Source organism: Chaetodon trifascialis, chromosome 21 (assembly GCF_039877785.1).
Source record: "Chaetodon trifascialis isolate fChaTrf1 chromosome 21, fChaTrf1.hap1, whole genome shotgun sequence".
Lineage (NCBI taxonomy): Eukaryota > Metazoa > Chordata > Actinopteri > Chaetodontiformes > Chaetodontidae > Chaetodon > Chaetodon trifascialis.
This window is the reverse complement of record NC_092076.1, coordinates 17,984,160-18,007,615: the sequence shown is the minus strand read 5'-3', so window position 1 is coordinate 18,007,615 and position 23,456 is coordinate 17,984,160. Positions and strand designations below refer to the sequence as shown.

The 23,456-nt window shown below is 41.1% G+C and overlaps 1 protein-coding gene across 1 annotated transcript in view; it reads right to left on the bottom strand.

Moving 5' to 3' along the window:
* pemt (phosphatidylethanolamine N-methyltransferase) overlaps positions 1-23,456 on the bottom strand; it is a 54,355-nt gene that overhangs the window by 12,856 nt on the left and 18,043 nt on the right. The window contains exons 3-5 of the mRNA XM_070990540.1: positions 17,753-17,868; positions 6,756-6,901; positions 1,775-1,886 (exon numbers count right to left, since the gene is read on the bottom strand). Of these exons, the coding sequence (XP_070846641.1) occupies positions 1,775-1,886; positions 6,756-6,901; positions 17,753-17,868 (374 nt within the window). The remainder of the gene's footprint in view (positions 1-1,774; positions 1,887-6,755; positions 6,902-17,752; positions 17,869-23,456) is intronic.

Here is a 23,456-nt window from a genome sequence, read left to right as displayed (position 1 = left end):
AAAGGAGAGTATTTTAGGATACTGCTCCAGTTTGGTTTACAGTCCTTTTCTGGAGCAATGCTCCATGAAAATGATGATATGTAACCATGAAAAAGAATGGCGTCATCTAGAAATTTTAGGTGCCATCTTATTTATTTAATAGCACGAGTCCAGCATGTGATCATGCATCAGTCTGCTAATGTGTGTCAGCTAATCTGTTGTTCAGGTCACACAGAGGGGCCGGTGAGTGGCCTAATGTGTGGGAGAGACAGTCTAGCACAGTGATGGGCTTGTGGGAGTGGAAACAGTGTGTGTGTGTGTGTGTGTGTGTGTGTGTGTGTGTGTGTGTGTGTGTGTGTGTGGAGAAGTTGATCCTGCTAACGCGTTCTTCCATTCTGGCTGAACAGGGTGCATTTTTGTGTGTCTTTCAGCATGTTTCAGAGGTCCTTCAGGATCACTGAAGTACTCTCAGTCACCATCACAGTTAACCACAAAATGTTATGTTAGAAATTAAAGGCACCCTATGGAATTCTGAACTACTGGCGGCGCTCTAGGACCTGTATAGTTTCTCGTGTTCAACCATGCATAGACATGACATGCACAACATGAGCATGAGTTCAGACAAGTGGAAAGAAAACATCCAAAATTTTTGTTCAGATTTCTGTTCTGGAAATATATGAAAACAGTGAATATCTAATTAGATGATGGGACTTTGCATATTCAAACATGACATTTCAGAAAACTTGTAATTTTAATGCAAGTAATCGACTGCAGATTACTTCATGGTTTTTCATCGGTTGGTTCAAATTTTTACTGTATTTATCGGTAGAGTCTAAAAGAATGTAACACATAGATAGTTTGTGTCAGCTGACTTGTAAAGGGTTAAACCACAGGCCTATTTTTAAAGCTTTACTTTGTGTTACTGACAACAACAGACAGCGAACAAAGGGATGAAGACAGCAGAGCGGGATGAGGCAGAGGCTGCTTCTGTATCTCATTTCAACATAAGAGGGAGGGAGAAAGATAGAGGTAAGACAAAGGTGAGAGAGACAAACAGACAGAGGAGGTGGCAGTGAAATGAGGCAATCGTTGGGTCGATCGCACAAAGCCGGCACTGCAGAAGACACTGAAAATGAAAGTAGATTAAATTCAAAGCAGAGGCAAACTTATTCACAACAAAGGGACTACAGAAGCCGTGAGGTTAGCAATGGAGTCCACGTAACAACTCAGTGTGAGCCAGAATGGGGGCTAAGAGCATTTATTGGCCTCTGGCTAGACAACCCTGGAACGCTTGCCTAGCAACGACGCACGCCAGGCTCTGAGAGACGTGGTCACAGTTGTCATAGAGACGAGGCGCACGTAAAAGTTTTTTACCTCCCCACCTTTTCCAAGAGGGAAATGATTCGCAACAACATTTTCCATTTGCAGGTAGCAGCTTATTATGCATGCCCTCACTTTATTTAGAACTACTTGATGCACATCAGCACTTTGCCATGCTTGGCGGCACGTCATCTTACTTTGACGTTATTTTAGTTACGTGTGAACTCCTCAAATAATGCTTAAACCTGGTGAAGGTAACTTTGTTGCTATGATTTAGTAGAGCCGACCTCAGCTACAGACCTCTGCAGACACATTAAATTCAAATTACATTCTCCTGTTGACTGCAGACACACACACACACACACACACACACACACACACACACACACACACACACACACACACACACACACACACACACACACACACACACACACACACACACACACACACACACACACACACCCACACTTACACGAGTGCCAGTCCGAGGTAGTTGGCAGTGCTGCCCCAGTACATCGGGTTCTCTATGATGTTGAAGGGAAAGACTGTCACCTTCTCATCCATCAGGATGCCAAAGTAATCACCTGGGAAACCAACAGACAGACAGACAGACAGACAGACACACACACACACACACACACACACACACACACACACACACACACACACACACACACACAAACACAGAGCAGGGGGTTAATGCTAAAACAGGTTGTGGTGAGAGAATTATGGCTCCATTTGGTGCAAACACTGCATTTCATAGCAAAATCTGTACATTTTTAAACCCATTTTTCCTGTTCAGTGATGCAGGAGGCTGGAGCCCATCCCAGCATGCAGTCAGCCATTAGCAGCGGGGTGTAATGCTTCCAGGCTCCCGTTCATCAACCAGTTCAGGTGGATGGGGATTCAGTGCCAAATCTGGACTGTTTTACACTGTTGCCATGGTTTCTGTTATGACATCAACCTTGATGTCTTATTTCAAACTCAGATTTCGGTCTGTCTGTCATGGTGCAATCATTTTTCGCGTGTTCCTGACAAACAGCAGGCAGTGAAGTCACACTGATGATGCACTGCCAGGGGACTTGTTAATGCTGCACTGTCTGCCTGGCCCACCGTCACCTGGCTGTTACTGATGTCAACAGTACGACCGCATGGATATGATCTCAAGTGTTTCTCGGAGATCCTCCATCAAATCATGTGGTGCGCTTCTGCAAGCTAGGTTAACTGGCACCCAATCAGAGAGAGAGGAAGACCGATAGCTTAGCTGGCTAACGATAGCTCTTTATCCCACTAGACGTGACTTTTTCTTCATTTTATCGCTGTCAAGCTTCTACACAGTCCGCAGTTCGTCCCACATTATTTAAAAGATGGGGGTCTAGCTAGCATTAGCGTTCTCTTTTCCAATGGTCCAGTTGTGGTGATAGCAAATAACCAGACTCACAGCAATGAGTAGTCCTGTGACTTCAGTAATCTGTCATTTGATGACAGAGTAACGCACAGGGTCAAAGAATAACACAGAGAGAGCATTTATCACACATAGCATGAAGCAACGGCTAACAGCGCCAGCTCCCCAGCCGGTTCACTTACTGTGTGGTTGCTGGAATTAAAGTCATATCACAAATTAATTTTAGTAGCTGCCCGCACAGTTGCACCAATCAAATTACAGCCCCGACACTGTCAGTTGGCAGCAAAAATCCACGCTGAAGCGTCATCACTTGAGAGCAGTAAATTGGATTTAGAGTTATTCGTTTTGGGGAATCTAAAGTTTGACAGCCGTGTTGTCTCAGCAAAAGTTCATTTGAATTTCATTTCAGTTTTTCAGTAGAAGTAATATTGACATGTTTCTTTGGTACTGGGGGAGAATTGGGGGCAGAATTGGGGGGCTACTATAGAGCACCACTCACCTTAACCTGCGCACTTATTCTACCTATTCTTTGCTATGTAATAAGTTCCTTAGGCACTGTGCGCACACAAATGCACGATAACATTCAAATACCTCCTTTATGCCTTCCTCGTCTACCCTCCCACACACAGACACACACAGGCTTCCAGCAGGTAAAAGCGACCTGTTGTATTACACATGTGGTGCTGCTGGCCCTGTTTTCTGTCAAAGAGACGCTGTTAATGCCAAGTTATATAACAGTTTTCATTATGTATGACCATTTAAACACCACAAGTAGGGCAGGGAAAAAAGGAGATTATATAAACAAATATGTTTGATTCTGAATAGAAAATCAGCTGCAAGTGGTCTTCAGAACAATATGCTGACCTCATTTTTGACATCTGAAGTGACGACAGGTAACCCAATCAGCCGAGCATAACATTTTCTGTGTGTTCCATCATCACTGATTCAGTGCGGTTATGGCAATGGGCAACCTGGATTTGCTGAGCAGTAGAGATAGCACTGTGGTAGATTAGAGGTGAGAGAAGTGAGTTTGTAATCAGAGTTTGTCTCCTGGGCCAGCGAGGAAAAACGTTTACACTCTGTGTGTAATGTGATTGCGTTCGGATCTTTGTGTCTGCCCCATGTGCCATGGGTTTGAATCATCAGGTCACAATGACTCAAGGAGCTTAATATAGAGCAAATAAGACACATCAAATCACAACACACACCCACAGGCGATATCCTCTAGTATGTGTGTGTATGTTTGTAGTAGGAGAAACTGGAAAGGACAAATAGTGCAGGTAGATCAGCATGAAGTCCCCACAAATACAGGCACAGAAACACATCCTTGTCCAGTGTAATTTAACATTTGTTAGAAGCAACATAAATAAATAAATGTGTAAAATAATGGTGGGGCAGAAGGAGGGGGACCTGTGGTGGGCCCTTATGCAGCCTAGAGACTGTAAAGAGATGCAAGACAGATCCAAGGGGAAACTGATGGAGATGGAAGCGCGGGAGCAGGGAGAAAGACAGATTACAATGAACCGTGCCATTTCAGCACCATGGACAGCGCCATGGAATTATCATTACACAGAGACCTGCTCATATTTAAGCAGCACAACTGCCGAGAGGCTATTTCATGACCATGATTGGCACATTCAGTGATGTCGGGCGCCCATAAAGCCACACGGTCTACACAATCAAGCCACATTCAAGCCAACAGGTGTGCGAGCAGCGCACGGCCTGCTGTCGCTGCAATAACCAGGAAGACGCAGCAGTCCACAACGCAAGCGGCAACAAACGTTGGAATCTTTGAAAAAGGACAAGGCAAGCATCTGTCATCGCATATGCTCAGAGGTCATGTTCTATGAAATGATGCATGTACAAACACATGCACAGAGAGACTGATGATGTCATATCACCTCTTTATTTGCAATTGATTTCAGCAAGGCTCACTGAAATACAAAAGACAGGCGGTGAGCTTTTAAAACTCCTGGCAGCCAAATGGGCTCAGAGCGGCGGGGGTCCTATTAAGGGGATACGGAGGTGGTGCAGTCAATGACGATACAAACAAGCCAAAGTGCCTGGCTGGTGCTGTTTGCTGCATAAGACGAGAACCTCCTGGCAGCCTTTATCATGGGTCAAAACCAGATAAAGGCTGTCCAATCTGACAAACAAATCTGTCCAGGAGCAGACAAGAATCTAAAGTCCATAAAGACAGGGAAGGTCTCGGAAGACAAGACAAAGATTCATAGACGCCAGCAAACAAAACACAAGAGAAAGGCTGGAGTGCTAGACAGAAGGTACGAAGTCAAACGCAGCGAATGAGGGGAACACACACCCACACTAATAAATACACTGGAGAGGGGAGGATAACAAGAGACGGGTGAAACCAACCAGGGCGCGGCAGATAAACAGGTGGGAAACACACAAAGGCAGGAAGTGAAGCTATCTGCAACGAGAGGAGAGCATGAATGACTGAATGACATGAGTCGGCGGGATGTGACACCGGCATCCTGATACAGTTTATAGAGCTATTTGATGGAGAATGGCAGTGTGTACACTGCAGTCTCAGTTCAGAATACTCTGGGCAGCAACAACAACTCCTCAGCCCCTCTCACAACAGTCGTCAGCACCACTGTCATCTGTTTACTGGCCCCTGTCTGAGTTCACGTGTGCCTGGGAAACTTGTGTGTTGGCAGATATTGGCTGGGCGTGGTCTCTGATGCTTCTCATCACTCACAAAGTCCAAAGTACCCCCCCCCCCCCCCCCACACACACACACGTTCCTGCTAACTGATGTCACCACCTGGAGCTCCTGCTGCCTCTCCTCTGTCATCACAGTTTTGGATTATTGGAGACAGATTGATGGACTGAGGGCATTTTGGTACAATGATGGACAAAGATCATGCACAATTGAGACTCAAACTCCACATCTTGGAGATGACTCACTGAAACGACTGACCTAGAAACTGGAATCCAGAGCTTGCCAAATAGTCATAACAGTGACAGCGAACTCGTGCTCATTTGAATCGATGCCTGGGTGTTTTCAATGGCACGGCAAAGGAAAACAGACATGCTGTCTCAGAGGCAGATGCAAAGACATTTGTGACTGTTTGTGTGCATTGAAATGAGCCTGGCTGTATATACTGGTTCATATCTTTCCTCATGCAAGTACCGTTATATGCCCTTGTTAACATAAAGTGTGTGTGTATGTCTATTTGCCTGTTTGCCTTAAGTCACATGTGAAACCTATTTTGGTGAGCATCTTTTTTTTTTTTTTTTTTTTTTTTACCAATATGTTGAGTTTCAGCTTTTACATACAAATAAACTTGCAACACATACCCAGAAAAATAATAATAATAATGATAATAAGAAAAATAATAATAAAATAGGTAACAAAAAAATAGAAAAGTAAAAAAGAGAATAAACTGGGCAAGATAATGAATGGATAAATTAAAGGTTACAGAGATTAATAAATAAATAAGTAGAATATAGTAAAATATGAATAAGTAAATAATATTTATGAGGGTGTGTAATCCTTGGTGAGCATCTTACTGTACCTGTCAGAATCAGAATCAGCTTTATTGGCCAAGTATGTGTGCACATACAAGGTATTTGACTTTGTTTAAACATTGCACGTAAGGCAATAAACAATGTATACAATAACTAGCTAAATGTAAGCCACCATAGTGAGTGGTAATTAAATAAATATTTGTTTAACAGTACATAGTACACAGTATATAGTATATACTGTAAGTGGTATGAAAAAACATATACAGAGGTATGAGACATCACCTCTTGACAAATGAGGCTGCCCACTTTAAACCAGTGAAAATTAAATTAAATAACCAAAACTGTTCTAACAATGGCCCAAAATACTGGTTTATGTAAGATCCAATCCCTCTTACTAGAAAGCTAATTAAGAAAAAAAGTTTTCAAGGTCTCATTCCAAAAACATTTCACTAATTTAGTATTAGGGGATTTCCAGAAGCAGCAGAGGCCCAGATATACTTCAAGGCCCAAGTATGAGTGAAGCTTCAATGACACTGGAATGTTTGATACCTACCTAGAAAGGTTCCAGTGAATCCCAGAGCCAGGAAGCTACTGACCACCAGCAGAGTGCCCAGCACCATGAGAGCTATGCCTGTGTAGAAGACATCTGTCCTGTCCATCACCTCCCACCTGGCCTGGGCCTTCATTGCAACCGTCATACTGCAGAAAAACAAATTACAACCACCTTTATTTAAGCAGTATTGGTACAAACTGCATAGACCTCAGCGTGCAGAACACCTTTTACTGTGGATTCGAGTTATAGGGAATGAATGAACAGGAAATATAAGAAGACAAAAACAAACAGATTTCCAATTATGGTTGCGTTAACGTACTTTCATCAGAATAACTCAATGCTGATGTTAAGAATCACTGACATAGATCAAAAGGAAAAAGGGTGGATCAGATCAATGAAGCCACCATGCCATTTGTACAACGGGCCATCAGAGTGCAGAGACGCAGCATCTCTCAGTTTCATCGGGAGTGCAATCACCATGGCATCAACTGACGGAGATACCATCATGACATCATTGCATGAAAAAACACGCAGGATGACCAGTGGAGTAATCACTGAAGACTTACTGTCAACAAACCTTAATAAGCATTCCACGCTGATGTTATCTTTAATAGTGCTAGAGAGTGGAATCACATTTTCATTTTGTTCACGAAGGTCACCAAGAGCATTTCGCTCATTTGTTGACTCACTCATTCGGTATGCCTTTGTTTTGTTTAGTACTTTAGAGCCAATGTAGGCTGCATTATGCAGGAAGTAAATGTAAGCGCATCAAACTAACCTTGTAGCTCACAAAAGCCTCAATAATTGCCGACATTATGCTGCTGAAAACCAGCTGTCTCTTCTCTTGCCAACTCTCCCACAGTCCCTCTAATTCATTGATTCTGTGTGTGTGTGTGTGTGTGTGTGTGTGTGTGTTTGTGTGTGTGCGTGTGTGTGTGTGTGTGTGTGTGTAACCATGTATTCCTCACGTTGTGGGGACTGGCCTTCCTTCCAAATGTAAATCGTTAAATTTTAGGGTGAAGACTTGGATTAAGGTTAGGGTTAGGGTTAGCAAGTAATGGTTTTGGTTAGGGCAGTCTCTAGGCAATTATGGAAACTGTGAATGTGTGTGTGTGAGTGTGTGTGTCAAGAGAAAGATACTGGGAGAGTGCTTTTAACTTTCCCCAACATTACAACGGCAGTCTGCCCTGGTGGATGATTTGAGGGCCTTGCCTCAGTAAAAGCATTTTCATTTTGTATCCACTGTGGTAGCCTACGATGTTTGGATGAAGTGTTTCTGAAATGGCGTGCGTCTGCTTTTAAAAGGATTCATTTTGGTTTTAATGCACTACTTGAAATGTGATGGCCAATGGTGCCATGTAGTTTGAATGAAGTAGAAACACTGCAAAAGCTAGTGCTACCCTAACACATGGGAATGAGGGCAAACTGATGATGGCACTCCTAACTGCTATGAACACTGGAAGGTAAGCAATGGCAAAATATGACGAAAATCCATAACACTTTCGTAAAGTTAACGTGACTATGATCAGCTTTTAAAATACCCATAATGCATCATTATAATGCTTCAGCTGCCAAGTCGCTACATTTATACTATATGTTGCAAATTATGAAATACTTTAAAATAGAATCAAAGCTAACAATCATTTTCACGATTGATTATTTTTTATATACATTTATCTACATACATTTGACCTCAATAAGGTCAAATGTATGCTAGAAAAGAGTAAATAATGTGTCCATGAGCCCAAACTGATGTCCTGAAATGCTTGTTTTGTCCAACTTACAGTCCAATACCCAAAAATATTCCATTTAAATTGGTATGAAAACAGAGAAAAGCAGCAAATCCTCACATTTGAGAATCCAAAACCAGAGATTATTATTATTTAACTGTTGATCGACTAAATCGTTCACTAAGGCTTCGCACACAAAACTACAATCCATGAAAATGATGCTGGCCACATCAGAGACAGAGAAATGTGATGAAAGGGAGGGTCTGTTGGCCATTGATGCTTGGACACCAATGTAACAACTGTCATCAAAGTTCCTAGTCTTCTGTTTCACTGGTTGTATTGCACAGAAAGGAAACATGTGAGATAGACTTGCACCTGTTGCAAGATGTGTCCACAATGAGAGCCTGAACTAAGTAAAGGGACGGCTTACGGTTTGTGTTCTCGTGTCAGGTTGGCTTTGATGCACTACCTATATGGTTTACTTCGCTGCACCAGGCAAAAGGCAGGCTTGTCTTTCCACTAAAATAGATTTCAAAAGATTTTACCCAACAGCACTGTGGCTCACAGTGCTTTCGTAACACCACAACCTCCACTGGCGAATCTCCAGCTCTACTCAGACTTCCTCTCTTTTGACCAAATTTGGATTTTCTGGCTATAGTCAATGAAAAGATGGCAGTGAGACGTAATCTCACATCCGGGCTTCTAAATTCCCTCTCAAATGCTTCCTTCCTTCTGATTGGCAAACACTGCACAGTAAATTTTTCATGGAGGTGCACAGCGGATACATATCACAGCTTACAATGCAAAATATTTGTGTTTGACTAAGGAATGAGGACAAATAGAAAACATTCACTGTGCTGAGATAAATTTTAAGCATTCGATGAAGAACCTCAGGCCTAAACAGTTAGGTAATACTAATTACAATATGCAAGAATGCAAGCTCATTCATGTAAAATTCATCTGTTTAATCCCACAGTCCCACAATCGGAAAAGTGCAGCTTCAACACTAATAATACTGGTTATATCCTGTTTGTTAACCCCCTTTGTGTTCGTGACCTGCCGTGCTCACAGCCACTGAATGTCAGTAGGCCACAGAGTTGCAGGAGTTTCCAACACTGCAAATTAGACTGGAACACACGCAGGTCCTCGGGCGGATGTAGTTGTGTGTGCTCGAGTGTTAGCACACCTGTGGGTTGCAGTCTGAATGTCATGTTCCGTACAAACAAGGCTCCCAAATCAAAAGTAGGTTTGGGGTTAATCAGAGAAAACTGGGTTACAGGGTCTGTGCTGTGAGTCTTATGGCATTCTCCCATTGTCAAAAGGAAGCAGAAAGTGCAATGTGATGTGGTGTGTTGCTCTGCCATATCAGACACAAAGGGCGACTGCTGGGCTGTCTGTTAAGGTGCAAGGCATGCCGCTGGGATTTGGATTGGAAAAGAAATGGGAAAGGGGGCCTGGGGAACGGATATGTGGGTCGGGGGTTAGTGGGTATGAGGGACTGACCGCTGGATGTACTGTTACAACTGATGACAAGTCACTGCTGATGTAGCACACTCCTAGCTTCTAGAAATAAGAGAAAACCTTCTTCCAGTCACTATGAAACCATTCATTATGGCCATACCGTTTTATGACATAGTGTAACATATATTTTTGTGTTTTATTTGTGACGGTTCTGTGCATGTTAATACAACAAGGATGATAATATCAGAAAGCAAGGAATTCAAGACCCACTCTTACATCTGCCTTCTTTGTACCTTTCCAAATATGACATGGAAAGTCTGATCAGTGAGAAGAAACAGCAGGATGAAGAGGAGGAGGAAGTGTATGAGGGAATCGGAGACAAGATTCAGCGTGGGAGTGAGAACTTTCACAATGTGTTGCTCTAGAAAAGCAAAAGCACGAGGACAAGGAGCAAATAACCATGCTTCAGCCTTCAACTCCGGACTTGTTTCTACAAGTCAGTTCAGTTCAGTTCAGTTCAATGGTGAAATAATAACAGGGAAAAAATACAGCAAGAGAAGAATTGTGATTTTAGTGTTATGAGTGAATGTCTCGGTCACCCACTGTCCCTCAGGTTGATATCGACTGGAAAGCAAGATATTCCTTCTCTCTGTCTTCTCAGAGTAGTTTTCATTTTGAGAGGCCATTTAGCTCTGTGACATCTGTGATTACATAGTTGAATACATTAAAGTAAATGCTATTGATTCATTGAATGTTTTACATTGTCAGATGGAGAACAGGAATATATCTGTCAACTTTGGGATTTAAAAACATCCTGCCACTCTTACCATTGTTCACACACATTTAGACAAGGGCACACACAGTGGTCCCTAAGATCACCACTCAGCAACAACTTGCTTTAAAATATCAGAGCAACAAGGATTGGGTTAACTACATTAAATGACTACAGTTAGAAGTCAGGATCAGATACCTGGTTGAAAGTGAACTGCTGTGAACATCCCTGTGTTAAATAAATGAAAACACAAAAGGGCATACAAGTTTAAATGTGTATTACTTGATGGATATGTACACATCACTTGCACACTATCCTTCAGCTGAGAGGCTACTGGAAAGAGAGACAATTGGTATGAGTGGGTGATTATGAAAAATGGATGGGATAGAATAAACACAGTCATTGGTGGAGCATGTTTCTGTGCCTCTCGGTCTTTCCCTTCGTGTGATACACTAAAATCTGTATGGTGTGCATAAAGGTATGCCTCCTCCTATTTGGTGAGATACTTGCACAAATGTGTACCTTTCTGGGCAGGTACTCCATCCCCCTCACATTCATCTGTTTTGCTTTGGTTCTTCTTCATGTTTTATTGGCAGGTGCTGTTTGAGTGAATGACTCGTTTTACATAGATGGATGTGGGAGATTTAGAGATTTACAGTCTGTGCACGAAGTGCATCTCTGTCTCAGCCTCACCTGTCAAACAGTGACCACAGATTCTGCTTTGTTTTGGTTGCCATGGTTTTTCGTGTGTCTTCCTTTTTCGATTTCTAATTTGTGGTCATTGAGTCTGCACTAGGATCCGTCTCTGCTTTCTATCTCTGACAGTATAGAGAGATTCTGGCAGTTCATAATTTGTTCGACTCTCATTTTGGAAAGCAGTGTTGTGAGACTGGTCAGAGTGTGTCTAAGAGGTGGCAGTCAGTTTCAACACCAAATGACTTAAGGGGACTCGTTTCTTGGGTTTGGAAGGCGACAGAATGACAGGGGTCTAGGGGACTTGAATTAAGGTGATTAAAAAAGTGCTCTCTTCTGAATGTTAATTATCAGTGGGTGGAATGTAATTCTGGTCTACATGTATTTGTTGGTGTTTCCTGTGTACATGTAAAATGTATCTGCAGATTCTTTAAGTAAAGATTACTGTTGGATGTTTACCCTAATGGGTACAACTAGTCAGTATTAGTTGTATTTTTCTATTATGTCCAGCTGTTGCTGTAGTTCAGTGGGGGACGCCAGAACAAGGTCACACAGCAAGTTGATTTATATACACATTAAATAAAGTTGGACAGCACACCCATTTCCCAAATACACTGATTTAACCATTTTGCCCTGAAACCACAAGGTAGAAAATTTTCCCCACTCTCCTGAATGGGGAAAATGAGCCCTTTCCACCAGATGTCAGGAAAACATCACGGCTGTAATACATTATTGAATAAACTCAACACTGCACCCTGTATCTCCTGGATGCTGCATTTGAGCTTTTCATTTTCTGAAATGCAACAAATGTTGGACCACAAGGGGGTTTTGGTTTTCTTTGTTTCTTCTAATGTTTGGAGTGTTCTTTTGTGTTACATTGATCTGGATTTATGGGATTTATTGCTGTGTCTTTGTACAGATTTTCAAAATGTGCTCTCCAGATGTCACCATTTTGGATGGATATAGCTTGTGGTTGCTTTATGTTGAAGAGTTGATTTTGATGGTGACGGTGTTTCTTCAGGTTTCATGTGGGCATAATTTTGTTTTTTGTTCCCAACTGTACATTTATATTTGTTTAAAATGTCCTTTTCTAATGCATAAGGCTGATGTATTTGGTTAACAATGATTTTCTTTTGCTATTTTCCCCAAGTTTCCAGGAGGTCTTGCATTCTTGATCAAACTAGTTGTAAACATTTTACTTTTAACAGGCTTTTGTTTTTAATAGCTGCCTTATGAAATAGCATTTTGATATGAGTGGTTGTTTACAACATCTCTGGTATAGACATACAGAGTTTGGTCATACTGATCTGTCATTCATCAGATCAGATAAGTTGAAGGCCATGATGAATTTGTGTGGCCCAGTTGTGAGTTGGATTTAATTTATACAGCTTACTGGGTTTTCTTGTATCACTCATTTGACCTTAGAGTTTAAAGAACACATTTATTTGGTTGTGGTCTGAAAGGGGGGATTGGAGTCTGACAGTGAATGCGCTGGTTGTGGATTGGATTGCATAGTCTACCACACTAGAACGTGGAGCTGAGCAGTATGCTAATCTCTCTAAAGAACGCCCTCTGAACCCACAGTATGACTATGTACAGGCCTAAAACCAGACAGAGGTGCATTACTTCCCTGTGACTTTGAAGTATTTCAAAGTCAAGATTGTTCCAGTGGGTGATTGTTAGTGTGGTATGGGAGACTGACCATTCAGAGCTCTCATTAGAAGCATGTTTACCTCTACCTGGAAAATAGGGGATTTCTGAATGTGCGAGTTTCAAAAATGTCTTCTTCAAAATAATGAGACTGTTTGATTTACCTTTAACCAAATGTGTGATTTATGTCTTATGGCAACCATGAATTGGCTTTTCACCGACAAGTGGTGTATTTTAAAAGAAACAATTTTCCAAAGACTCTAACAACTTCCACTGCAGATGAGAAGGAACAGGTATGGCAGGTAAAGAACTGTTTACGGGATGCTGTATTTAATAACTACCCCACACACTACCCCACTGTAGACTAAAAAATGGAAGGGAAAAGATTCCTCCTTAATGTTTGTGAGCCTGTTTGCAAAAATTGACCACATAGCTTTAAGCTTCCTGAGCATGAACACAGAGGGAGTGAAACTTTAACATTTTTACACGTTGAGTAAAGTCCAGTCCTCCCATCTCATTAGGCTTCCTGTGAATAGCAAGAGTATCAATTACACACAAGCATCACTGCATCTGTACTTAACAGAAATAAATACACACCCGAAAACCTCTGCATGTTTGGCCTATACGTCTGTGGTGGAGCTGTGAAAATGAATGGCTGTCAGACAGTGAAATCTTACGCCGGTGAATTAGGAAGTCAATTAGAACAAAAAACAAGCAGCAGAACAATGACGCTGGAAGGTAATTAGTCTGCTGTTCAATTGGTCAATCTGTCTGTTAGTTGGGATTTGAATCTGTGCTGTGTCCAGTAGAGCCAAAATTACAGTTTCCACTGTGACTTCACTGCAGTGCTACTGTGGTCCTGCTCGATGGCAAAGCCAATGGCAGCCAAACTGTCATAGCCTCCTCCCTCAGCAAACACTGTGGCTTTTTCTCAATTGATCAGCAGTACCTATTGCTGTTTTTATCTTTAAGCACACTTGTTGTTTGTAAGAGACTGGGCTTATTTTTGAGTGAATTTACTGGTAAGGTGACATGGATACACACCTGTGCTGCTGTTTGTTTGGCTTTTTGTGAAAGATTGGTATGATGGAAGATGCTTAGAGTACCATGAGTCCCATGTCGTGCTTTTTACCGAGACATGGATTCTCAGACATTGGCTTGTCAGGGTGTTACGATCCTACAGACCTGTCTGTTCCTAGTGTTTTTTCCTTTTGTCTGTCTGTTCTCCCTTTCTGTCTAGCTGGGTGTGTCCCTACACCTGGCCAGCTCTGCCTCCACAGGTGCACACCTGATGTGCATGACACTGATTAAGGCACAGGTTAAAAGAGGAGAGCTCTCTCCTACCTGTTGCTGGATTGTCCTGAATTCATGGTGTGAACATGTCTCCTATGAGTGTGAGTACTGAATTCACCGTCTCCTGTCCTCGTGAGTTTGCTAATGTCTTTCCATGAACTGCGACTCAAGGTGTGTTTATGTGTTTCAGTTGCCTGCCTGCTGCATTACCGTGTGCCTTGCCTCAGACCCGTCTCAACAGAGCTCCCTTAGTTTTTCCCTCCACTCCTTTCGAGTGCGCTTTTGTTTGCCATATTTACTACTGTAATAAATATTTTTCACACGGTCCTGAAGAAAATCTGTAATCCTGATGATGATAAAATGTGTGTTTGGTAATATCCTCATCTGCTCTGTTTATGAGCCTCTTAATGGCAATGACTTGAGGGCTGCAGCACAGGTACAGGACTGTATTCATGATCGATGACAGTGCACCCCAAACGCAGTATATTAAAAATGGTACTGGGAATAATCAGACTTTACTGTTACTGAAATATAAAACATGCATGGACAGTCATAGCTAAACAACTCCTGTTTAATCTGACCATATTGCCCAACTTTGCCAGTCTTTAGTTGCTCCTTTCCCAACTTGTTTGAAACATCAAATTCAGAATAAGCAGATACAAAAATCAATGAAGCTGATGAGGTCAAACATTAAATACATTGTTGTACTATTTTCAATTGATATCAAAAAGGTTCAGCTAATTATCACATTCTTTTCATTTTATTTATGTCTTCCACACCCTGCCAACCTTTTGGAATCAAGGTTGCAGAATGCTGTTGGCTTTTTGGAAACTTGACACAAAAAGCTGTGAAGTGAAGGTTGAGGTTACGTCTGTAGTTTTACTTCATCATCATTACTGCATCATGTCATGTCAACTTGTTGACATTTTCAATGCCTTAGAGGTTTTTCTTTCCAAACAATGAATAACCCATAAAATGAATTTTGAAAGCTATAGACGTCAGCATGTAGAGAATCAAGGGTAATTTTTGTGGAAAATTAGTCATTTTGTGCTGTCAAGACATTATGAATTGCTATCTTTCAAATGATAAACCATGCAGATTTTACTTTATTTCGTGATGACCACTGCAATGTTTTTCCCAGAGGAATGACGGCTGCACTTTGTGTCACATAAAGCAGCAGTAGCCCATTGTGTGATTTTCTAATCAAGTCCCCAATGGGCAGCAGAGGGGACAATGTGACCATCCAGTTACTTTTCTAATCAGTAAGTTAAAAGACATATCCAGACAAGCTGTCATCAACGGTTCATCATTATTACCCAGAATACGTAACAGCACAGTGTCAATCTACCACTGCGTTTAAGTGATTTTCCATCTGCCTGTATGACGCTGCTGTGTCCTTTTGAAAATAATTGTGGTTATTACATGCAATATGTACGTAATGACACAGGCAGCACATGAAAACAGTGTTCTTTCAGGATGCTGTCTTTCTGCTATTAGTCTCCAATCACATCATATGGAATTTAGAAATACTGAATGAATACAGGAATGACTCACTCTGGAAAATGCTGTGCAGAAACACGCAAATGATCTCTACAATTTCAAAAGGCAGCAACAAGAGTCTATTGGTTCGAAATGATCAGTGGCTCATTTTACAAACTTTTACTTTTATTACACCACTGGATGCATTTTCTGAAAGTTCTTCATCACTCTTATAAAGTAACGAAACCACTTGCAGTATGTATACTTATATATGAAGAGACATTTGGCTTATTACTGAGGGAAGCCTGCCGACACAACATGAAGACTGTAGATGTAAATTTACAGTGCTGATATTTGGTGTATAGGCTTTGACCTCATCATTCCAGCTGTTTTCACAGTTGTACCTAATATACCACACTGACTGTGTTTACCAGTACTGTTTTGTTTTTGTTTTTTTTAAATATGATAATGGACACATTTCAGCAGGAACAGATGCATGACAATTATGTTTGTGGTCTACTAATTACAGTGGCAACCAGCTGTGCTCAAACTTGTCGAGATACTGTGAACAGTGCTGATGGAGGTGTTGATGGAGGCAACAGACTGACTCACGAAAGCGGAGGGAAAACTAACTGTCAATCAGCAGTTTGAAACCAGCAGCAGGATGTAAATTGCGTCACCTGCTGAAATGATGGAGCCCACAAGAAGGTACCAGAAGGTCAATGTTCCCGTGTACAGCGCAAAAGTGCGAACTACTACTACTACTACTACTACTAGTACTACTACTACTACTACTACTACTGTACAGATGATTTGGAATGACTTTTATATGACTCCAGGTGAAACAATTGAACATTCTAGCCATTATTCACTTCATTCACATTTTCCGTTCCTCGCACAGCTGAGTAAGTGAATCGTAATATACCACCACTATTTTTAGTCTCTCACATTGCACTATGTGTTGATAAACACAAGTGAAAACTCGCATGACAATTTATCACTTTGAAGCAGCTTGTTCCAAAAGCACTGTTGCCTGGCAACAGACATCACAGACATCCTTTGAGAAAGGAAAAAAAATCTTCTCACACTGGCATACTGTATATGTGTGGTGTTGTCGAGGGTGCTTTGTCACCATTCTGATCCATAGTGGGAGGTGTGGGGGCATGTACATCCACTGTGTGATAGCAAGCGTGGGGCGACACTGGCGCAAACATAACCGTAGGCACAGATTAGGATGGGAGGAAGAAAGAAAAGAGGACACAGAGGTGGAAGAAAGAAGAAGAGGAAGAAGGATAAGAGGAAGGGCAAGAGAAAAAGTTTTGCATGACAGAAACTGAACGGAATGACCAAAGGTTGGTCGAAGTTGCTCGGCTGGAATTTGCATTTAGCATAAATAAGAAAGCAGAAACAGGGTAATTGAGAGAAAAGTCATAAAAACAGGCTCTCATTCTGCATTTTCATTGTGAGCCGGTGGGTTGGAGTGGGCAGAAAATCTGCTGAATTGCTTTCCAGCACCAAACAGATCTTTCAGATCTAATAAAACTAGTTTTCTCACTTCCTGGTCACCACAGAGGACACATTGCTTTGTTCGCAGGGTCCTATGAAATAATTCAAACAACGAAGCGAGACGTACGTTTCAAATGCAGTTTGAACGGTTAAAATGTGGTGGGCCACTGTGGTGTGGGTGATTTCAACATACTGACCCGAGGAAATATACGTTGGACATCTGACCTGGGGACAAAACACTGCTGAGAACTTAAAACCTTTTGAAAGGCCTCCTTAATGTGTCATATGAAGAAGATTTCGGAAGCACAGAACCATGGGAACAACTGGAATCCCTTCTAATTCTCAGTTGGTGTGTACATTGCTGCTGAGCTACAGTTGAGCAGAATAAAGAGAAAAGAAAAGTGCGTGTTCACCTGTGGCTGCGGTACACATTGAGCAGAATGATGGCGAAGCCCAGGCAATAACAGGCCAGGTAGGGGCTACCACAGAGCCTGGAAAGTCTCCTTGTACGATGCTCCCATCTTGCCACCTGACAAATGACAAAGACATAATCCTATCAAGCAGTCATCGAGACGGTTGGAGGTTAGCCTCCTTAATTACCAATAGGAACTGTCCAGAAAACAACCACTGGAGGCACATGGCACAGCATATGTCAGTAAATAGACGGCTTGATACACACTGCTAATTGGCTGTCAACCTACAATGACAAATGGTGGCAAAGTTTGCATGCTGAGTTAGCTACTTCAAAGGTAAACTTATCTATTTTGGCCACTTAAGGGAAGTGCAACAAGCTGTAAACACAGCATGAAAAAATTCAATTCAATTCAATATTCCTTTATTCGTCCCTTGAGGGGAAATTCCAAATTTCACAGCAGCATCAATAAGTGAATAGAGTATTCAAAAAGACAACAAGTGCATGCAATTAACACAGTATATACAAAGGGGTGTAATAGAAAGAGAAAGAGAAACAACATCATCCTAAGAAAATGTACCAAAAATAATGCACAGGTTATTGCCCAGGTGCACAGATTGTCTCACATGTTCAGTTCAGTTATTGCACAGATTGTAATACAAATTATTGTATCCTCTACTTGGAGCAGTTTCTGTTGTAAAGTCTGACGGCTGCAGGAAGGAATGACCTGCGATACCGCTCCTTCACACACTGTGGATGTAGCATGCTATCACTGATGGAGCTCCTCAGTGCAGTGAGTGTGTGTTGGAGGGGGTGGGAGTCATTGTGAGTTTGTCCAGCCTCTTCCTGTCAGCTGCTGTGATGCTGCTCCCCCAGCAGACTACACCATAGAACAAGGCAGAGGCCACAACAGAGTCATAGAAGGTCTTCAGGAGTGCCCCCGCACCCCAAAAGACCTCAGCCTCCTGAGCAGATAGAGTCTGCTCGGTCTTTTTTTTTTTTTTTATAAAGTGCATTATCATCTTATAAAGTCCCTGTGGCAAAGATTTGCTTATTTGAACATCAAGCAGATACTGAGCAGCATTGATGTGTTCAACATTTTCAAGAATTGCTGTTTCATAAGTGTTATCATTGATGATCAAAAGAATCAGTAAAATACTGACAAAGATATAAAATGAGATGCTTCTCACGACGTGAAATATGTTCATGTCTGATCCCACACCAGACAGCTCAGAATCCATTCAGGAGTTCTCAGTTCTAGTGAATGCAAAAACCGACTGGCTGGAGAGGTCATTGAGTGAATGGCTGTCTGAAGGGGCAGGCTGTGCTCAGAAAGCCTGTCTGAAAATAAAAATGCATCATCGGACCTCATCACAAAACAAGCTCAGTGTAAAGATATTTTCAATCATGACCCTTGCTTTATATGAACACAAGGGTCCTGTTGAGAGCATTCGCTGCAAGAGCTTGATTGCAAGGATTTTGAGCTAATGAATGTTTAATGTGAGGATGCTGATAGATCTGGCCTTCTCAAGGCTTGATTTCCCTTATTTGCTTTTCAAATCTGATTTTAAAATGCCACATCAAGTGATTGGATTTGTGTATTTGCACAACGTAATCACTTAAAAGTCATTGAGTGGAATCATGAAATTTGTGCAGAGCTTTTTTGTATTACATTTTTGTTTTGTAGGAGCCTGAAGCAAAGCAGCTGTAATCTGTTTATTTCACAAATAATACTGGAAGTGGGCTGGGTCTGAACCAGAAGCTGTTAGAAATCATCTAGACAGTTTCATTTTTTGTGTAAAATTGTTTTTTTTTTTTTTTTACTGCCATTTATACTCCTGGTACATGTTTAATTGCTCACAATACACACACACACACACACACACACACACACACACACACACACAAATATATATCCAGTTGCATGCACTTTGAGATGGCCCCTATCTTCACCTCTAACGTTAAAAAAAACAGATCTGATACTGGATGTTCAGATAAAAATAACACATGTAGTAAATCCTTCACTGCACAGAAAATATGGTGAGAATTGCTGAAAAATGATGAACCTCACATATTGTTCATACTGCTCGTATGTGTTGACATCTCTGAGACACCTGGTACATTAACAGGCAGCTGTATTCTCCTGCTGGAGCGACTAATTGATGTTTATTTACAGTTTTCAGTGATGCTGCATCGTGCATATTCTGAGGGGACTGACAGCAAAAGAAACTGCACTTCATTTAAAATAGGAACTATTCAACTCAGTTATACAACAGGAAAAGCATTTGACCTGTCTGTCCATACGGTCTGTGGCATTACCGACTCAAAGTGCTGTTGATAGATGGACTGACTGTGGGCTGAGGAAGTGCGTAGACGAGTAAAAAATGCAGAAGAGAAAAAGGACACAAATGTTGCTGTGGCAACACCTTTTCTCTGGCCAGGGGAGGAAATATAGGAAAAAAACACAGAAGGAAAATGAGAGGTGAGAGGAAACAAACTTTATATGGTGAGAAAAGAAACTCAGGGCTTGAGCAACTGTGGAACTACACTGACTCAAAGGGCACTCTCACTTGTTTTTGAGCTCTAAGGGAAAGGCTGAGCATGAACATTCGATTTTCTTTCATCATACACTGACAGCAGGCTGTAGCTGTGATAGAGGGTTAAACCTCATTCTCAATATCTTTATTTTCCCTCTACATGTTCCTAACCTCAATTCTTGCAGTCAATATTGTAACAATAAAGTTGAATCCGATCTAATCTGTTGGTGATTTTTATACTGAATCCAATGTTGCAGTCTATAGAGATAGCAAGTCAACAGTAGTTACAGTTATTTGGTTGGCTAACACTGAATTTACCAGTTTGTTGGTGATTTTTCTCCTGAATCTAATGTTGTAGCCTGGTTTATCGAGACATCAAGCTAAATTAGCAACTATTATTTGGTTGACTAAAACTCATTTTATCGTTCTGTTTGCGCTCTTTATCCTGAATTGAGTCTTGTACTTTATCAAGATATCGAGCTAACATTAGCTACTGTTATTTGGTCAGCTAATGTGACCTTTCCATCGGTATTTTTTAATGCTTGTTCGAGTCTTGTAGTCTGTCAAGATATCAAGCTTAGATTAGCTTGATATCTTGTTATTCATTTGGCTAACCCTGAATTTACCTTTCTGTTGGCGCATTTTGCGCTGAATTGAGTTTTGTAGTCTATCAAGATATCAAGCTAACATTAGCTACTATTTGGTCGACTAACAGTGACTTTACCTTTCAATGGGCATTTTTGTTTTGTGCTGATTCGAGTCTTGTAGTCAGTCAAAATACCAAGCTAACATTAGCTACTGTATTATTTGGTTGGCTAAAAATAAATGTAACTTTCTGTTGCCGCATTTTCCACTGAATTTAATTTTGTAGTATATCAAGCTAAAATAGCTAAGGTTAATTGGTCGACTAACATCAATGTATCTTCACATAAGCACATTCTCTCCTTCAACTAGTCTTTTGCATTCTTCCATGAGCTAGTTAGCAGGCTACACCACATAACAGCATCAGTTTGCTTACAGAAATGTGGTCACGCTGATGTGGAGGTGAAGCTGGTGTGTTGGACAGTTGTGTTGTTGGAAAAAGCTTGGTGGAGTTTTGTTAAGATTAGAATTTCAGCTTCTGTTGCATCTCTAGGAGGTTTAAGGCCATAGTTAGAGGAGTTAGTGTTGCATTAGATGCCTAAAAATTTTGCCTTATAAAATTCTGTTCATTACATATAAATATTAAAGGAAGGCTGTGGAGGGTTAGACAATGTGTGAGGATAAGACAATTTAATCAAATTCAAGATCGATTCTCAAGTTCTTCATAGAATTAGTTACAAAAACTAGGAGAAACAGAAAACAGTATGGCATAAATAATCAGTAATATCTGACCACTTCATACAGGTGGTTATTGACATCAAACTACTACTGAGCTGCTACTGCACAAGATTTTTACAGTGTAGAGGTTTATAATTTCATCTTATTCTGTTTATTTTAGAAACATCTTTATACATTAACATTTAGCCTACTGTAAGTACATAGGTTAGTACTATAATAATAAAATAATTAAGATAACAAAAAAAAAAATCACAAAAAAAAAAGAAAATGTTGGCCTGAGTACGCATCTCCTCCAGACATATTTCCAGGAATATCACATTTTAAAACACAAGACATAGCAGAAAAGTAATACAAGAATACAGTAATATCAAAATGAAGATGAGGAACATTATGTCACCATCCAAGTACCCTCCACAAAACTACTTCTTAGACTCCAACGGAAGATAAAAGTCTAGGAAAGTAAAACAGAGAAAAGGATTAGAAAGAGATTGTGTGCTCACTGCTTACAAAAGGGAGGACATTGTTTGCAATATAAAATGAATTACTGTATGCCAAGGGACAGTGACTGGTGGCAATAACACTTTACTTGGTTACTATTACAATTACAATTAGTCATTTGGCAGATGCTTTTATCCATAATGATCAAACCACCAACCTCCTCCGCCCAGTCCTGATCGGTGTTCGACCGCTCTACCTCCTGAGCTACAGCCACCCTGGCAACACGACTCCAACACGACTCCAAGTTCCATGTGAACAGCATGAAGCAAATCTCAATGAGGGTGACTGGGAAACTTGGGTAGTGACTGCAGCATAACCAGCCAATCAAAACACTATGTGCCAAGTATGCAATGAAAGTGTCATCAAAATCTGAATATGATGCAGTCGCTGCTTGGGTAAGAAGCAGAGGAGATGCATAGAAACACACTAAAGAGATATAGGAACATTGGATTTAGTCTGCGCATGCAGCTGTACCTCATTAAAGAAGGCCATTTTTTAATTAACTTCAAATTTGTGACACTGCACAGGCTGCTGTAAACTGAAAAAAATAAAAAAATAAAAAAAAGCCTTCCTGTTTTCAGGAAAACTCATCTCTTTCTTTCATCTCCTCATCTCCTAAAAGAGGTTTATTTCAAGAAAAAACATGGTTAATTTGAAACCCACAAACACATTGCCCTGTGGAAAACATGTCAAGCACCTTCCACTATCCCAAGCAAAAAGCCATTTAAACCAGTATGCTCTGGTCCAAAGCAGCGATGGATCTGCAGGTTCTTCCACCATCATCCAACATGATTTACAACCCTCCACTGGGTGATGGAGTACACTAAAAATACTCACTACTGGTACTGTTATCAAATCATCTATCAAGCCATGGAAATGACACAAGGCAGGGATCTGAAGAGTACAGAGAGTGGCGCCAGCTTGGCAGAACTAGCAGCTCTCCAAGACAAATTCAATCAAGGCTTAGGTAACAGGCTCCTCCTGCGTCCCCATTAAATCTGAGATGCAGGTGCTTGAATGGGCTGAAACTCAGTACATCAGGAAGAAATCTGAGGGGGAGGGATTTCTTACGTCTGATGATCTTTCATCAGAGACCATCTAAACAGCAAAATTGGTCATATATAGCGAACAACATCCTCCCACTTATCCCGACCTAATGACATACGCCACATGACCAGGAGATGACCTAAAGTATAACTCGTGTAACACTACAGTGTGAAAACATGGCATACCTTAACTTGTAGTATTTTTTTAACCTCTCTAGGGAGAAAGTCTCCAGCTTGGACCGTGATTTTATCAGCAATTGTATCAATGTACAGCTGTGTTTAACCTGCACACAGGCACAAATGC